General features: G+C 43.1%; 2 protein-coding genes and 1 long non-coding RNA gene across 3 annotated transcripts in view; 1 reads left to right on the forward strand and 2 right to left on the reverse strand.

The window, feature by feature from the left end:
* ADCY1 (adenylate cyclase 1) overlaps positions 1 to 16,871 on the forward strand; it is a 496,503-nt gene that overhangs the window by 422,181 nt on the left and 57,451 nt on the right. The window lies entirely within an intron of this gene.
* On the reverse strand, positions 352 to 4,453 carry LOC140331840 (putative nuclease HARBI1). The gene is made up of 3 exons (XM_072413171.1): positions 4,436 to 4,453; positions 1,227 to 1,887; positions 352 to 803 (listed from the first exon to the last, which is right to left on the reverse strand). The coding sequence occupies exons 1-3, from the start codon at positions 4,451 to 4,453 to the stop codon at positions 352 to 354; spliced, it is 1,131 nt and encodes a 376-aa protein (XP_072269272.1).
* LOC140332036 (uncharacterized) lies at positions 6,629 to 8,736 on the reverse strand. The gene is made up of 4 exons (XR_011921024.1): positions 8,210 to 8,736; positions 7,471 to 8,043; positions 6,952 to 7,059; positions 6,629 to 6,842 (listed from the first exon to the last, which is right to left on the reverse strand). It is a non-coding gene; the product is annotated as an uncharacterized lncRNA (long non-coding RNA).

Consider the following 16,871-nt stretch of genomic DNA (forward strand, 5'->3'; position numbering starts at 1 on the left):
GCTGCCTGATCTTAGCACTATTGTATACAAACACACTTCCACTTTCTGTCCAAACTGGTTTGTTAATTAGTTGTCTAGCTGAGTTGCATACTCATTCTAACACACCTGATGGTGATGGAAGGAGGTCCAGGTTGCCAAGCACAACATCAAACCACATCGATTGCCAAGCTCACAAGCAGGGTCAAGCACTCTTACATACCAGATAGTGTGCTTTATTTATGTGTTTACATGGTTCTAATCGTATTAGTCATTTTGTATAGAAAAATGCCAAGGACAATTTAACTTAGTGCCAAACATATTTTATTGCTTTGCTCAAACCAAAGACCAGATTAAAGTGTGCTTTCTATGACTTCAACTCCTAGGTTCGTTTGTAACCCAAACATGATGTGCTGAAATATGTAATAAATGCATTGTAAACATATGGAAATACTCACGCGTAAAGACATTAGCGATGAGTTCATCTCTGACTCGACGTCCCTCTGCTGTGCTTTGGGAGCCAGAGGCAGAATGTTGATGTACCTCTGGCTCGAGTTCATCTGGAGTGTCCCAGGAATCCCTATGGTGCAGGCACAGGTTGTGCAGGATGCAGCATGCCATGATGACTCGGGCAGCTTTCCACGGTGCGTACAGGAGTTCACCACCGGGCCGCGCCAAGCACAAAAACCGTGCTTTTAGCAGCCCGATGGTTTGCTCCACATTCCCCCGGCTTTTTTGCAGAGCCTTGTTGCAATTATGCTCTGCTTCAGACCGGGGGTGACGCACAGGTGTCATAAGCCATGGAAGCTGCCCGTATCCTTTGTCAGCTGCAAAAAGACAAACATAATACATGTTAGTTCTTGGTATAGTAAGTGTTCTGTGAATGTAACACTAGAGTTTTTTTTACAAAGGTCCCTAAGGGTTGTGCTCTTCGGTCACTTTATTGCTTTTTGGTTGTTAGAAGACATTGTTACTATTGACTACCACACTGAAGTACCGTGAGCTGTGAAAACAGTAATTAGACTAGGGCTTCCGGGAATATCTGAAAGTTAGTTCTTCCCCCATGCTCCCAATTTTGTACAATATTTATAAAGTATTTGCTAAACTAGATGTTAGCACAAAATATGACATATTTACAATATAGGTCATAGCCTGGCATTCTGACAATGCAAAGGGCCATAGCAACATAATAGATGTCTTTAGGATTTGACTACTGTTAGTTGTATTACAGTAACAACAGTATACATTACCTATTAACCAGCCCTCAGGCATTTCTCCAGAGATGAATTTCCGGTAGAGGGCTGTCTGACGCAGGATATAGGCATCATGACATGATCCTGGGAAACCTGTGCGTGCACTCATGATTTTCCTGTTGGCATCAAAGACTATTTGTACATTCAGTGAATGATATCGCTTCCGGTTGCGAAACGAGATTTCCTGCAATTTAGGGGCCTGAATGGCCACATGAGTGCAGTCAATGGTCAACAAAACATTTGGAAATCCCGCTCGCCTGAAGAAATCCACCTTTACCTTCCTCCACTCCTGAGCAGTTTGAGGAAAATGCACATAAAGTGGGAGAAGGTCCACAATGGCATTGATGACCTTCGTAAAAACCCTGGAAACTTTAGGCTGGCTTAGTCCACAAATTAAGGCCGAGGAGGTTTGAAAGGAACCCCTTCCTAAAATATACAGAGTGGCCAAGAGCCTGGTCATTCCTGGCACTGCCTGGCTTCTCTTAATTTTTGGAGCAATTTTCTCTTCCAGCAAGCTGCACAGGTGATGGATGACCTGGCGAGACAGCCGGAAACGCCTTTTGACATCCCGGTCACGCAAACTTTCAAACTTGCCCGTACTGTGAAGTGTACGCTTGCTCTTCTGGATGCTGCTGTTGTTGTTGCTGCTGCTCTTCCTCTAGGATTAGATATGTGGTGTTAAATGCCACAACAGCAGTTGTGAAGAGCAAGTCAAGTTCAACAAAATTCTTGAACCTGCGCACATTTGAATGAATGTGCGTGCGCGCGCGTTTGCGTGCGCGTTTGCACAGAGTTAAATTTCTATAAATTTGCACAGAGTTTTTTAGTCATTCTGGTCATGAAAACCAAAACTTGCTGAAAAAAAAAAAAAGAAAAAACGGAAAAAGAACAAAGAACAAAGGAACAACAACAAGTAAGAATACACCATTGACTTTATTCCTCCAAAAAATGTTTTGGGTGTGTTGTCCCATAACTCTTTTATTTTTTGACTTCTAGTTACATGGAGCCAAGGAGAATGGCCACCACCACTGCCACCACCACCACCACCACCACCACTACCACCCCAGGGTCTTTAGTCCATAGACCAACAGGCAGCTCCCTCAGGCCTGCTAGGTTGCTCTGTGAAGCAGGCCAAGTAACATCTAGGCCCCTGGTCCCTCAACCTAACACCTCAGCCAGTTTGAGCCGGACCAGGGATTCTGCTTCCAAGGCAACCAGCTTCACTCCTGAGCAAAATGCAGCCCTCATGGAGTCCTAAGTCAACATTTTCCTAGACTCCCTGGGGTCTTGCACTCCCAGACTTCCGATGCTGTAAGGCAGGGACTCTGGGAGGAAATTGCCAGGAGTGTTAATGCAGAGGGCAGTAACCAACGGACCATTACCCAGTGTCAAAAACGTGTGAGTGACATCTTCAGACACGTCAAAAGGCTCCTGGGGAGGAGGCTGGAAGGAGTGGGACCTATCCTGAACATTTTGTGCAGCGTCCCAGGGAGTACGAAAGATTGGCGTTGCCATTCATCGGGCCAGAAACGGTGGTAGGGGCGGACTACCGGGATGACTCTGATGCTTGCCAACCATGTAAGTTCAAACCTTTTACATTACCTAATTACAAATGAAATTTATTTTTGCATTTTTTTGGGATTGCAACAGTTTAGTCATTAGCATTGAGAACAAAATAGCATTGTGTTTTTACGTATTTATGCTTGGGGGTGAAATATGAGATCATTTTTTGAAAATGACCTCTTTGGTGTATTTTTACCTTCTTTTGACTTGCATTAACAATGTGTGTATTTCCACTTTTTTTCAATAGTACGCCCTGAGACGCAGCAGTCCCCTCCTGCCCTCTGTGCTCGGAGTCATGTGGATGATGAGGATGTCACTTCACATCGAGATGACCAATAATGTTAAACACCATAACCCAATTTTACAGTGTTATTGATTTGGCCAGTGCATTTTTCTCAATACCATTATCACCTGAGACTTAGCCCCTTATGGCTTTTATTTTCAAGGGACAACAATATACCTGGTCCCGCTTGCCCCAGGGTTTTGTTGACTCCCCAGCAGTTTTCTCAATTGCCCTCCTGCAGGTTCTTGCCAACTGGCAGCCGCAGCATGGTTCCACTTTATTGTTATGTACAGTAGCCCCTCTCAGGAGGCATGTCAGAGGGACAAGGTGTCATTGTTGTGTTTTCTGGAAAAGGGAGACAGAGGGTGTCGCAGAAAAGGTTCAGTTCTGTCTGCAACAGGTTACATTCCTGGGAATGCTTTTAACCCCAGGATCCTGGCTGCTAGCCCCCAGCCATGTACATGCCATTACCAGTCTGCCTTGCCCACAGACAAAGAAACAGCTGCTCAGCTTTCTTGGCATGATCAATTTCTGCAGACACTGGATTCATGAGCGCTTATATTGGGTAAATTGAGGCCTGTGGCATATGTCTCTAAGACACTGCCTGTTACTGTGCAAGGCATGCCAGCCTGTCTGCGTGTGCTGGCGGCATGTACAATGGCTCTAGAAAGTGTTTCACTTCTAACTTTGTGTCACGAGACCATACTTTACACATCCCATGCTGTACTACACTTGCTTAAGAATTGAACCACTCAACACATAACAGCACAAAGGTTGTCTGGTTATGAAGTTATCCTAAAATCTACTGCAGGATTAGGTGTAAAATATGCTCCTGCTAATAGCGGTCCTGTCTCTGTGCTCAATGCCCTCTTAAAGGTCTTAAAGGGCCAGAGGATGAAGTGCCAGAGTCACACTCATGTATCACTAAAAATTCACCTCCCCAATCAAATAGCCATTGGTAAATGTCAAGCACACACTTCTTACAGTTCTTTTAATGCCAGAGGCAACAGACTAGCAGATTTTCATGCCAAAGCCTCTGCTCAGTCTACCACACCCACCACTAGCCCCCCTGATACACTTCTGCTCGCCATCCCAGCTTCCACTGAAACCAACACACTTCTAACACAATTAGAGTCCTTCGCCACCCCACAGGACATTGAATTCTGGGAAAAGGAAGGATTGACCTTAGATTCCTTTGGAATCTGGTCAAAAGGAAGGATAGTAGGGCTGTCCAAAATAGCAGTACCCATCATTGTTTTTCAAATCCATGGTATGGGACACAAGAGCAATAAATCCACAACACAAGAAATACACAAGCAATTTTGTGCCCAGAATTTAAAGGAACACACACAAGTCATACTTTCTCGCTGTTTACCATGTGCTAGAAATAATCTGCAAAGGAAGAAACAGGACAACATAACACTGTGGGTTATGGTGACCCACAAAGGTATATGATATTGTAGTAATTTTTTCTTTTCCCTTTATAGCAACCAGTGGATGCAGGTGGATTGGGTCAACCCAGTGTGGGCAGCCAGCTTCTAAACCTCACTCAGAGGCTGGTTGACCATTTTGATAGAGTAGTGGAGTCAAGGATGCCTGGCCCAAGTTCTGATAACTTTGAACCGGTCCTTACGCTCCTACATGAAAACCTAAATCAAAATCGCCAGGACCGAGAATTTAACCAACAACATCTGGCGGCCGTGCATCGTCTGATAGAATCGGTCCAAGAACAATCGGCCAATTTGGATGCCTACATGTTCAGAGTTGACCATTTCTGTAACATGTTAAGTGAATCCCTAGGCCAACAATCTCGCTTACATCAGGCAATTATTCAAAGGCTGGGTTGGCAAATCCCAATAAGCCCTGCTGGCCCCCCATCTCCTGCAGAGCAGCCTGCTCCATTCTTCCCTCCGGCTCCACCCCGTGACCCTGGCCATCCACCCTGTGCGCCTGGCCCTCCACCCAGTGCCCCTGGCCGTCCACCCAGTGCGCCTGGCAGTCTACCCAGTGCGCCTGGCAGTCCACCCAGTGCGCCTGGCAGTCTACCCAGTGCGCCTGGCAGTCTACCCAGTGCCCCTGCCCATCCACCCAGTGCCCCTGGCCGTCCACCCAGTGCCCCTGGCCGTCCACCCCGTGCCCCTGGCTGTCCACCCCGTGCCCCTCCCAGTCCACCCAGTGCCCCGGGCTGTCCACCCCGTGCCCCTGCCCGCCCACCCCCTAACACACGGGCAACCACTAGACATGCTCTGGAGGTGGGCCGCACTCATGCCCGTGCTGTCCAGGTGCACCGTGGGAGTGCTGCGGGGGTGTCCCGTGGTCGAGGACAGGAGGTGGAGGTGAGCCGTAGCCGGGCTGCTAGGGTGGGCCGCGCCCGTGGCCGGGCTGGTGAAGTGGGCCGTGGCTGGTTTGGGCGAATTATATAAGTGGATGCCGGGTGCCAGGTGAGAACATTCTTCACATTCTTCCTGTCAGTCTTCACTCAATTTTTTCAGGACTCCATGAGCTCGCCAGTGTGGGTTTGAGTTGGTATCCTGTGTGAAGACGCTTGTTTGTATAAACTAGCTTAATCTCTATTTTGTGTTTGCCCAATGTCCACAGGTTAGTAACCCTCGCACTTTGGCCCTGATTTATTAAAGCTCTCCAAGGCTGGAGAGTATACACTTTCATTAGTGAAGCTGGGTGATCCAGCAAACCTAATATGGATCTGGTCCAGGATTGAAAATGTTTGCTAACAAATAGCTGATGGCCATTAGAAAATCCATTCCAGGTTAGCTGGATTACCCAGCTTCACTGAGGAAAGCGTATTCTCTCCAGGCTTGGAGATCTTTAATAAATCAGACCCTGTGACACTTTACCTATCTAAGTTTGTTTCGATGCAGCCCAAGTATGCTCCAAATGCAGTTTTTCTATCTACTTCCCGAAGAATGTTCCAGTACATTTGTCAAAGTGATTGTAATCAAGTATGAAGTCTCAGCTCAATACTCTACAAGTATTGCTGCAATGACCTTAAAAAAAGCTAAAGATTCTTTCAAAATACACGATTGCATCTTTGTTCACTAAATGAACACAAATCTAGTTATGTCTAGGGACCAAATATGGCACACCCCACTTCTCTGACACTTGTCTGTAACAGATAAATGTGCTTGCTAATAGGTCAACTACTTTTCTGTTGGTTAAAATGACATACTAAGGTGTTAAGCTGTGTATTCTATGCCAAATGTATTCTTGAATGATGTTACAATTACATATATTTTGAAGAGGACATATCTAACATACCCAACTATGTTACTTTTAAGGTCACATGATGTTTGGACCAAGTGACTAATGGAGGAATGGAGCAAACTCGGCCAAGCTGCAAAACAGGTTTGTGTAGGATAAGAGCATGTTCAATATTTTATGGTTCAAATAACCATTGTGTAAAAACTAAGGTTTCTTTTTTGTGTTTTTTAGGGATGGAATTGGATTAGCCAGGCTGGAAAAATGTTTGAAATGTGCACTGAAATAAAAATCAAATTAAATTCACAAAGTCTGGCTTTTAGTTTTTTTACAAAAGTTTAATTTTTTTAATCTCCTCCCAATAACTTAAAATATCCCAACAAATATAAAAATATAATAATGATAAACTTATTTACAAAAACATATATACAAAAAATTTTTGTTTTAAAAACTGTACCGCCTGGGCACATCCCGAGGAGGGTCCAGCCCAAAGTGCTGCTCCAGGGAAGACATCCTACTGTGCAGCCAATACAGGCTTTCCTGTATACTTCCTGGCGGGTGAGGAAAAACAAATAATAGATTAACTGGAAGAGCTTGGTCCAAACATTTTTTAAAAGTACTGTCTTTTTAAAAACCAAACTAATGAAAATATAAACTTACCAGGAGGATGTCTGCCATGTCGCCGGGGTTGAGGTGGCAGTGGTGGCGATGTTGGGGGGCTCGGAAGCTCCTCTGGTGGCCTGGCTGCCTCCCTCCATGTGGAACTGGCTGTGTTTGTAGAAGGAGACCAAAAAAATAAGAGAGGTAAGTACTGACCAAATGGAACAGTATAACATGCAACTAGTTCTTAAACTGCACAGTGCTAAAGAATGTAAAATATGTTATCTTATCAAGTTATGACTGTTTTGCTGTTTACACAGAGCAAAACAAGAAAGAAAGCTGAATCCTGGGTCCAATGAAGGTTTGGTGTCAACGAAGGTTGTGGGTTTTCACAAGGGACAAACTTGTCTAAGTGACATTTAACCTTTGTCTTCTGTTAAAAGCTGCCTAGACATGAAGCTAGTCATACACTCCTAATGATACTTGATAGAACTTGAACCAGGCCTAACAAACTATCTCTTAGTTTATAATCATGGTTCTAAAGGAATGTTTACAATATCTAAAATGAGAAATACTTACAGTCAGATGAGGAACTTGTGTCCTGTGGAGGAGATGCTGGTGGCAAGGGCGCTGCAGCAGCTGTAGATACAAAATGAACAGCATAAGTAAAAGTGGGTGGGCAGGACTAAAGTAGATTTGTAAGGTTAGTTAAGGTAAATAGATGAATGCTGAACTTCTAAATGATACTTTCTGCCTACGTCCATAAAATTTTAAGCAAACATTTGTCATTACAACTATGGCCAACTAAACAACTCATGTCTATTTTTAGTGATGCTAGCCAACAACCTAGAAAGAACGTTCATTTGATGCATGATTAATGACTGGAAGCTACATGAAATCCTGCTAGATCTTTCTTTGTATTTGTAACCAACTCTGGCTGCGGATGTGGTGCAGCGGGCTCCTCCTCAGGACATGGCTCCTCCTCCACCAGGGATGGCACCTCCTCCACAACCAGCTCCTCCTCTGAGGATGGCACTGGCACCTCCTCCTCCTCCCCCGGGGATGTCGTCTCCTCCTCCTCCACATCCTGGGGGATGGCCAGGCGCCTGTGTGGCTGCTGGATAATTCGCAGCCGGCGTGATGGAGAGTTGGCTGTAATAACAAAATCAAATATTCAAAATTACTAAAATTAATAAGGGTAGTAAAATATAGGAAGTGAAAAACAAACAGTTCTAGGCTAAACAATACTACTTTACACAAACAACAAACATTCCAAAACACCAGTCCGTAACAGGAGAAGACAAAATGCCAAACTTACCAGACAGGATGCGGTCCCCCACTTCGCGCACCAAATTCGGTCTTCTACGTTTGAGGTCGCTCCAAACGTGCTGAATTTGGGGGACAGTTGGGCGCCTCCCTTCAGGGGTCCACAGCCTGTCTGCCAGCCTCTCCGCAATTTGGCGCTTTACAAATATCAACCGCTGCTGGTCATATCTGTCTAAAGAAAAACAGAAACAAAATGTGAGTTATTTTGACGACAACCAAACACCTGTTAAAAAGAAAAAAAAGGGATAACTAATTAATTGACTGATTTATATATTTTCTGTTGCAAATTGACATAGTTTGGTTGCAAATGTAAACTGTTTGGTAATATTGTGTGTAGGCATATATAGGTATACTATTACTATTACTAAGAAGCTTCCAGTTGCCACCCCACTAAGCTCAATCCTGTTTAAACCATTGTAAAACCAATAACTGTGCTCCTAGATGTAAACTCTGTTTATCTGGTTTTAGTGAAGCATTAGTAAGTGCCGGACATACATACAATCTAGGGGCAAAATGTAAGCACTGTCACACTGGGTCAGATAATGCAGCACATGTGGATTTATTTTGTTGACACCAATGTGTTTCAAACATGCATGATGCATAAAACACATTGCAATGTGTTTCAAACATGCATGATTCAGAAAACACATTCAAACATGGAGAAAAATAGGCTTATTCTCGTAAAAAGAATCCCCCTCCCCGCCCCCCCAAAACTTTTTTAAAAAATCACTTACTTTAATAATAAAGTGCAGGTCCCTCTCTCCAAACAATGGGCACCGCATGATGCCCCTCTCTCCAACTTCCTGATTAACTCCTGCCTACTGGAAAACATGGCCACGCCACGCATTTGCACGTACGCCTGCTGTATGCGCATCCGTACCCACATGTAGTCAGTGGCCCGTTGCGCATGGTTACGCTCATATATTTTAGATTAATAATGAATAATACTTTTTGTATATATTTTTGGTAATGTTTCCCTTTGAGCCAAACATATGTTGTTGCTTTTCAAGCCTTTCAAGATGTTTATTCAATGTAAGCATTATCCAATATATATCTTCCAATAGCAAATCCAAAATCGTAGGAAGAAATAGGCAATCTTTGCAATGTGAAGCAATATGGTCCAAAAAGCCCTCTTTGCCTATTTCTTCTTATAATTTCTCTTTTCAATGTATATGTACACACATCTAAATGCATACATACATGTTTGGCTTTATGTGCACTCATGTCTATACATACATGAGTGGATATGAAGCAAAACATGCAAAATACACAAAAAAATACAAACTTACCTTAATGAGGACTACTGATAAAACACTTTTCCAAAATAATTCAGGGGGAGGAACAGCTTAAAAACAATCACAATTGTCTTTTTAAACTGTGTGTCCTGAGCGATTGGAAAGGAGATCACATAAACCCCCAAAAAACAAACAACAACATTTTAGAAATAACTTTATTCAAAAGAAACATTTGCTAAAAGGTCAAAACAAAATCTAAAAACACATCAAAACCATAATAAAAAAAATACACATCACTAAAAACTTTACAGTAAATGAAAAAATAATTAAAAAGAACAAACAAAACACACGTAAACCCACACTTCCATGTAAAGCCCACAAAAGCCAACAAATTCAAAAAATACTTAACAAACCAATATGCAATTTTGCCTTGTCAAGGGTGGAAAAGTGGACCAGAAAATCTTTATGCAAGATAAACAAAAAAAAAGTGGTACTAAAGGCAGAATTTGGCAATCAAACAATATGGCCACAAACACAATAACATAGCATTAACATTGACTTGCAAAATTGCAAAATATACATTAAAACATTCCAAGTCCAAAAAATTAAAAAGGAAGCTATTGTGCTAAATGGCAAAGTGTCAAATGCAGCAACATAGATTAATTAGGATAACACACAAACCAACAGACCCTCCAAGAAGAAAAAGACAAAAGGAAAAAGCAAGTTAAAACACACCTTTATATATATATATATATATATATATATATATATATATATATATGCTCAAATGTAAGCGCACAGGTGAAAGAAATTCACTTGCAATTAGCAGTTGCGCAGTCTGTCAAAATGGGCTGTTTGTTTTTTTTGGCAATAGCACATCTCATTATCATTGATCGATATGATCCTTAAATATGTAAAAACATGCCCTATATATGCTCAAATGTAAGCGCAGGATGATAGAAATTAACTTGCGCAGTCTGTTACAATTGATCCTTAGATGTGTAAAAACACACCGTTATATATGCTCTAATATGATCGATATCATTCTTTAGATATGTACAGCAGTAAACAGATATTTCACTATAGTAGTCCACTATATATATATATATATAGATATATATATTTATATTTAGATATATATATATATATATACATATATAGTATTATTATTGTTATAACACCTATAGTAATTACAATTATAATTTATATATATATATATATATACACACACATATACATAAGAAGCAAACAAAAGAACATGTGTGTGCTTCTGACTTTTGTGGGAAAATCTAGTCCGATGGCAAAGCCGAGGCTTCGCGTGCGAACAGTCGCAAGATTTACCCGCCGACGGCTCCTCCGATCAGGCATCGTAAGCTTTTATATAGGCGCCTATGTAGAGGAGTTGAACTCGGTTAACTCTTGCCTAACAGAATAGAAATAAGTCATTTTAAAATATGCTTTTTCCTAGGGCATATAGATGTTTTAAACATTTGAACAGCACAAACATTTTTTTTAGGGCTAAGGGTAATATGTGTGCCATTAGAAAGAATGGTTTTTTAGGGGAACAGTGACTTTTAATGCAAGCTCGCCAGTGTAAAGCTCCGGTCGCAAGCTCATTCAGTTGCTTAATTGCGCGACGGCTTCCGATTTCGGATCGCGAATACGGATGCACGAGCGACCTTCCGATTTTGCTTGATGAATCTGGGCCATTATTCTGGCAATTTTGATAGATAGCAAGTGCTATCAGAATAAATTATCTTTATTTTTTTGGGAGAAACAGACATTTTTCTGGCTTTTTTATAAATTGCAAGTGGGATCAGAATAAAATATAATTATTTTTTTGAGAAAAAAAGAGATTTTTTTTAGGCTTTTATGAGGAATAGCCAGTGGGATCAAAATAAAATTTCTGTATTTTTTGGGAGATATACAGACATTTTTCTTGCTTTTTTTTTTAGATGACAAATGCTATCAGAATGAAATATCTTTATTTTTTTGAGAGAAATAAAGACATTTTTCTGGCATTTTTGAATGACAGCAAGTGGGATCAGAATAAAATGTCTGTATTTTTTTTGAGAGAAATACAGAAAATATTCTGGCTTTTTTGAGAGATAGCAAGTGGGATCATCTTTTTTTTTTAAGAGAAATACAGAATTTTTTCTGGCTTTTTTTTTTTAAATTGTATTTTTATTGATAGGTATTTCAACAGGATACAAAAAAGACAAAAGAAAGAAATACAAGGAAAAAAAACACATAATAAAACTGTGAAATTGAGGTATAACTTTTACAAACATTGAGGGTTACAATAACCAATTCTCAAATATAACACAGCATTCAAGCATCAAGGGATATAGGGGTGGGGAAAGCAGGGTGTGGGCAATGTGACGTTATCAGGTAAGTAAAAAGCAATGGGAGGTCATCCGGATAGGTTAGCATAGTAATGATCCCAAGCCTCCCAGACCGTTTCAAACTTGGCCACCGTGTTACTAAGGAGTGCTGTAAGGTATTCCATAAGGCGTATCTCTTGAATCCTTGTGTAAAGGTTTTCCATGGAGGGAGAGGAAGCTGTTTTCCATCTAGTGGGAATCAATGTGCGAGCTGCAACTAGGATATGAGATACTAGCTTCCGGGACACTTTTGGCAATGCTAGAGAGGGTTGGCCTAGCAGATGTGAAAAGGGATCCAGACTCACAGGTTGCTGGGTCACAGCAGACAGTAGATCATTAACTCGGGCCCAGTATACCTGGATAAGGGGGCAGAACCAGAATACGTGTTCTATTGTCTTGCGATGGTTTCTACACCTCCAACAGATGGGATCAGCATTAGGGAACAATCGGTGAAGTACCTCCAGCGTGTAATACCATCTGAGCAAAATTTTATACAGGTTCCCTTCATATAATGTACAAATAGAACTTCTATGCGCCGCCTCCCAAATGTCAAGCCATTCTTCTGGGGTTAAAGACCGACCCAGAACTTCCTCCCATTTAAGCATGTATTTAAACTTATGTGAAGTTCCCTGAGTTGAAGCGTGCAGGAGGCGGTAAATGGAGGAAACAGAACCTCTAGAAAAAGGGCTCTCCATACATAGCCTCTCAAATAAAGTTATGTCTGGGAAGGTGGTTGTGGGTTGGAGTGACAGAATAGTGCCTTATTTGCAAAGAGGCATAGAAAGAAGTACTGGGAAGTTCAACCTTATCACCCAATTCAGCAAAAGAGAGCAACCTTTTCTCAATTGGATGTAATACATGTCTGATTTGAAATAAACCTCTGTCCTTCCAGGGACCAGACATTGACCCAGATAGGCTATCTGGTATCTGTGGAGTAAGGATTATGGAGGTTAGCCTCGAAGCGTGTGATGCTAGATCATATTTATGCCTGCAAGCCCTCCACACATTCCTTGTGAACCCCATAGGTGCCGTTAAATCAGACTCTGCTAACAGTAAGGAGGAACTCCACAGCATAACATTGGGGTGTATAGGGGCTATCCATTCCTCTTCTAATTCCGCACAGATACTAGAAAAGTAAGGGGAGGTCAAAATTATAAGGTACCGCAAATGGGCATCTAGGTAATATTTGTGAAAATCGGGGGCCCCCAGTCCTCCTCTATCTCTGGGCGTACAAACAATGCTTTTGGCCACCCTATGTCTTTTATAGACCCAGATGAAACGCATAAAATTAGATTGGACTCTCTTCAATGCTTGGGATGGTATTCTGACCGGTAATGTCTCAAATAGATATAGAAGCTTGGGTAGAAGCATCATCTTAACTGAGGCTATCCTGCCCAGCAGAGATAAAGGGTGATTCTTCCACTTATCCAGGAAATTGTTCACCTCTCGAAAAAGTGGAGGGAAATTGTGGGAGTACAATTGGGAGTAAGTGGGAGTAATTTGGGTCCCCAGGTAGCAAAGGGAGCGTTCCTGCCAAATAAAGGAGAAGGAGTCTTGCAGGGTCTGCAACTCCGGCGAGGAGACATAGAGGGGTAAAGCCTCCGTTTTGGTAGAATTTATTTTAAATCCCGAAACTTCCCTATATACTAGTAGCTCTTTCCACAGATTAGGAAGGGAAATGACCGGTTGGGATAGAGTCAGAAGGATATCGTCAGCATACAGAGAGAGCTTATATGCCTTCCCTTTCACGGGCACTCCGTGTATGTCCGGGTTGGATTGGATACAGGCCGCCAAGGGCTCAATGCATAAGGCGAAAAGCAGGGGTGACAATGGGCACCCTTGTCTTGTCCCATTCTTAATAGGAAACATGACAGAGGAAGCGTGGGGCAATTTGACTGAGGCTGATGGAGTCATATACAATGATTTGATTGCTGTAACAAAGGGGCCAGTAAAGCCCATTTTGTTCAGAGTGGAAAACATAAAGGGCCAGCTGAGGCGATCAAACGCCTTCTTGGCATCCAGGCTGAGTACTAAGGTTGGGGCTTTCTGTTTATTAACAATATCAATAATGTGGATTACCCTCCTAGTATTATCACTTGCCTGTCTATATGGGATGAAGCCCGTTTGATCCCCATGAATAGGATGATGGAAGGAACTTAGACAATCTGGAAGCCAGGATCTTTGTGAAAATTTTTAAGTCAGAGTTTAAAAGGGCTATTGGTCTGTAGCTCGAGCAATCCAGTGGGTCTTTGCCCGGCTTTGGTATCACTGTGATATGTGTAGCCAACATAGATGGGGGGATCGGTTGATCCTAGGGAGGGCCACCTGTTCTAGATATGAGTCTATTTTTGGCCTCAGAGATTTACCCAATAAGGTTTGGGTACCGTGAACTGTTTGGTAAAGACGGGAGTAATAGGCCTCAAAACAGGAGGCAATATGGGAAGGGTCATACCGCACTATTGCTCTCTCATCCCTAACTGCCCCAGGAGTGGACTGTAATTGCATATCCCGTAATTTGCGGGCCAGCAGAGTATCCGCCTTATCACCTTTATAATAGTACTGTTGACGGGTTCTCTGCATCATCCAGCTAACCCTCCTCAGTTCCAGGGCCCTTAATTTGGACCTGAGAGTAGTTAATTCCCTCAAGAGACTCAAGGAAGGCTTCGCTGTGTATTTTGCCTCCACTGATTTCAAAGCCTGAGCAGTAACTGCACGTTGTAAGTTAGAGTCTCGCTTAAGTCTGGTGCTCAGGGCTATACTTTGCCCTCTAAACACCGTTTTATGCGCTTCCCAAAGTGTGGAGGCATGGGCAACAGACCCTTCATTTTCGCTAAAATATGTTTGCAATGCCGTAGCTAGGGTGGACTTGGTGTTTGGGTGTTTAAGCAGGTAGTCATTCAGCCTCCAGTGGCAGACTCTCACAGCTCTCGGGGAAATAGTCACATCCAGCGTGATAGGAGCGTGATCAGACCAAGTGATAGGGTGTATCTCCGCGGAGATACTATTCCTCAGGAGAGGAAGGTTAGTAAAGAGATAGTCAATACGGGTGTGAGTTCTGTGCGGGGGTGAATAAAAGGAGAACTGTCTCCCTGAAGGGTGATGAATCCGCCAGTTATCATAGAGCTGATGTTTCCTAATTAGTTGCCTAAAGACCCGAGATTGTTGGGACACTTGCGCTGAGGGCTGGGAGTGGTACAATGAGTGCTTGTCCTGAGTGGGAGAAAGTATCAGGTTAAAATCTCCCCCAACTATCAGGTAAGTATGGGCAAAATCTTTAAGATGGGACAGTACCCTGCTGAGAAATTGAGTCTGACCGTTATTCGGTGCGTATATATTGCATAGGGTAGTGGCCACTCCCTGCAAAGTGCCATTCAGGATGATGTATCTCCCATCCACATCCACAATGGAATGGGACAGCGTAAACTTGAGGGAGTCTTTCAAAAGGATAGCTACACCCGCCCTTTTCCCACATGGTGAGTTAGCTAGATACGACTGGGGGTAAAATCTAGAGGCAAAATTAAACATGGCCAAATTATCAAAATTAGTCTCTTGCAGGAAAATAACATCTGGATATAGACGTTTAAACTCTCTCAGAGCCAATTTCTGCTTAGTGTTCGAATTCAACCCCCGTACATTAAAAGATAGCATCCTAGTAGTCATGAGGTGTAGTAGGGGACCAAAGTGCTGCAACCAGAGCCACCCAAGGGATGGGATATCCTCGGGTAATAATCCTCGGGTCCATACGAAAAACCAACCAGAGCCAGTCACAACCCCACAATGTGTCACATTCAAAATAGGGGAGGGGGGACAAGGAATCAAAGTAAACTCCTATAGCAAAAACATGTAAAACAAAGAACAAAAAGAAAAAGGTAAACCAAAGGGTTAACATTCGCTGAATGGCAAACAAGGAGGAACCGACATCTGCCGGTCCCCGCCCCCGACAAAGTGGGAACAGGAAACAAATTCACCTGGCAGGTGAACAATTCCTCCCAGAGGGACCATGGACCCAGAGGGCCAGAGGGTATGAACCAAGAAACCACATCGATGGCATCATAGTGCCGGCCAACGCCGACCACAGTCAGGGTCATGCCACTGGGAGGAACCCAGAACAACCCCAATAATAATTAGGAGCAGTCCATGGTCCTCCCCGGGCAGCCACAAACCTGGGCAGTATAACAGTAGATCACACATGCAACACGAATAAGGCAGTAGGGCAACACAATCAGGGCAGCAGCATTATAAAAGTTAGCAATCTTGAGTCATGTTGGAGCAAACACTTGAGCATTTTAGCTACAGAACATTTATGCAACATGGGTAAAACCATAAGATAGAGCAGTCAAGGCAACTTCAATAGAAGAACTATGGGCTACAGCTCAATAAAGGCACTTTGCAACTCAACCATCCGCTGCCTCAATGGCGTGGGTTGGGGGATCGATCAGTTGGAGAAGTGGAGTCCCGATGTCACGGGGGAGAGCGGGGTCGCAAGGAATCTTCTCGCTCCTATGCCCAGCTCTCTGCAGAAGGATGTCAAGTCCTCTGGAGACCGTAGCGTAGCAGACTTCCCCTCATGGCGAGCTGAGAGACTAAATGGAAATCCCCATCTATATGGTATGGAATGATCTCTAAGTACAGTTAACAAGGGCTGAAGCAAGCGGCGTTGTTGTAATATATGCCATGACAAGTCTTGATAAAGTTGAAGTGGCGCCCCATCAAATTCAAGATTGCGCATATTCCTGGCAGTGGCCATAATTTCATCCTTCAGGCCTGCATCCACTAATTGACAAATTATATCCCTTGGCCTGTTCGCAGTCCCAGGTTGCCTGGAGGTACGGAAGGCCCTGGAGATTTGAACTTCCCGGGGGGCTGGGCGCCCAAGCACAAGCGGGCAAAAAACGCTTGCAATACTGGTATAAGGTCAGAATCTCGTGTTGCCTCAGGGAGGCCCTGCACTCTAATATTATTCCGTCGGGATTAATTATCCAAGTCCTCTAGCAAGCGTTGGAGCTCCCTTATTTTCTAATCTCCAGCTTTTTGT

This window comes from Pyxicephalus adspersus, chromosome 5, assembly GCF_032062135.1.
Source record: "Pyxicephalus adspersus chromosome 5, UCB_Pads_2.0, whole genome shotgun sequence".
Classification (NCBI taxonomy): Eukaryota; Metazoa; Chordata; class Amphibia; order Anura; family Pyxicephalidae; genus Pyxicephalus; species Pyxicephalus adspersus.

What these genes read in the sequence shown, in the direction of transcription:
- LOC140331840 (XM_072413171.1), bottom strand. An exon ending in GCCTGAGGGCTGGTTAATAG is followed by an intron (nt 804 to 1,226) that starts GTAATGTATACT and finishes GTCTTTTTGCAG; the next exon opens with CTGACAAAGGATACGGGCAG.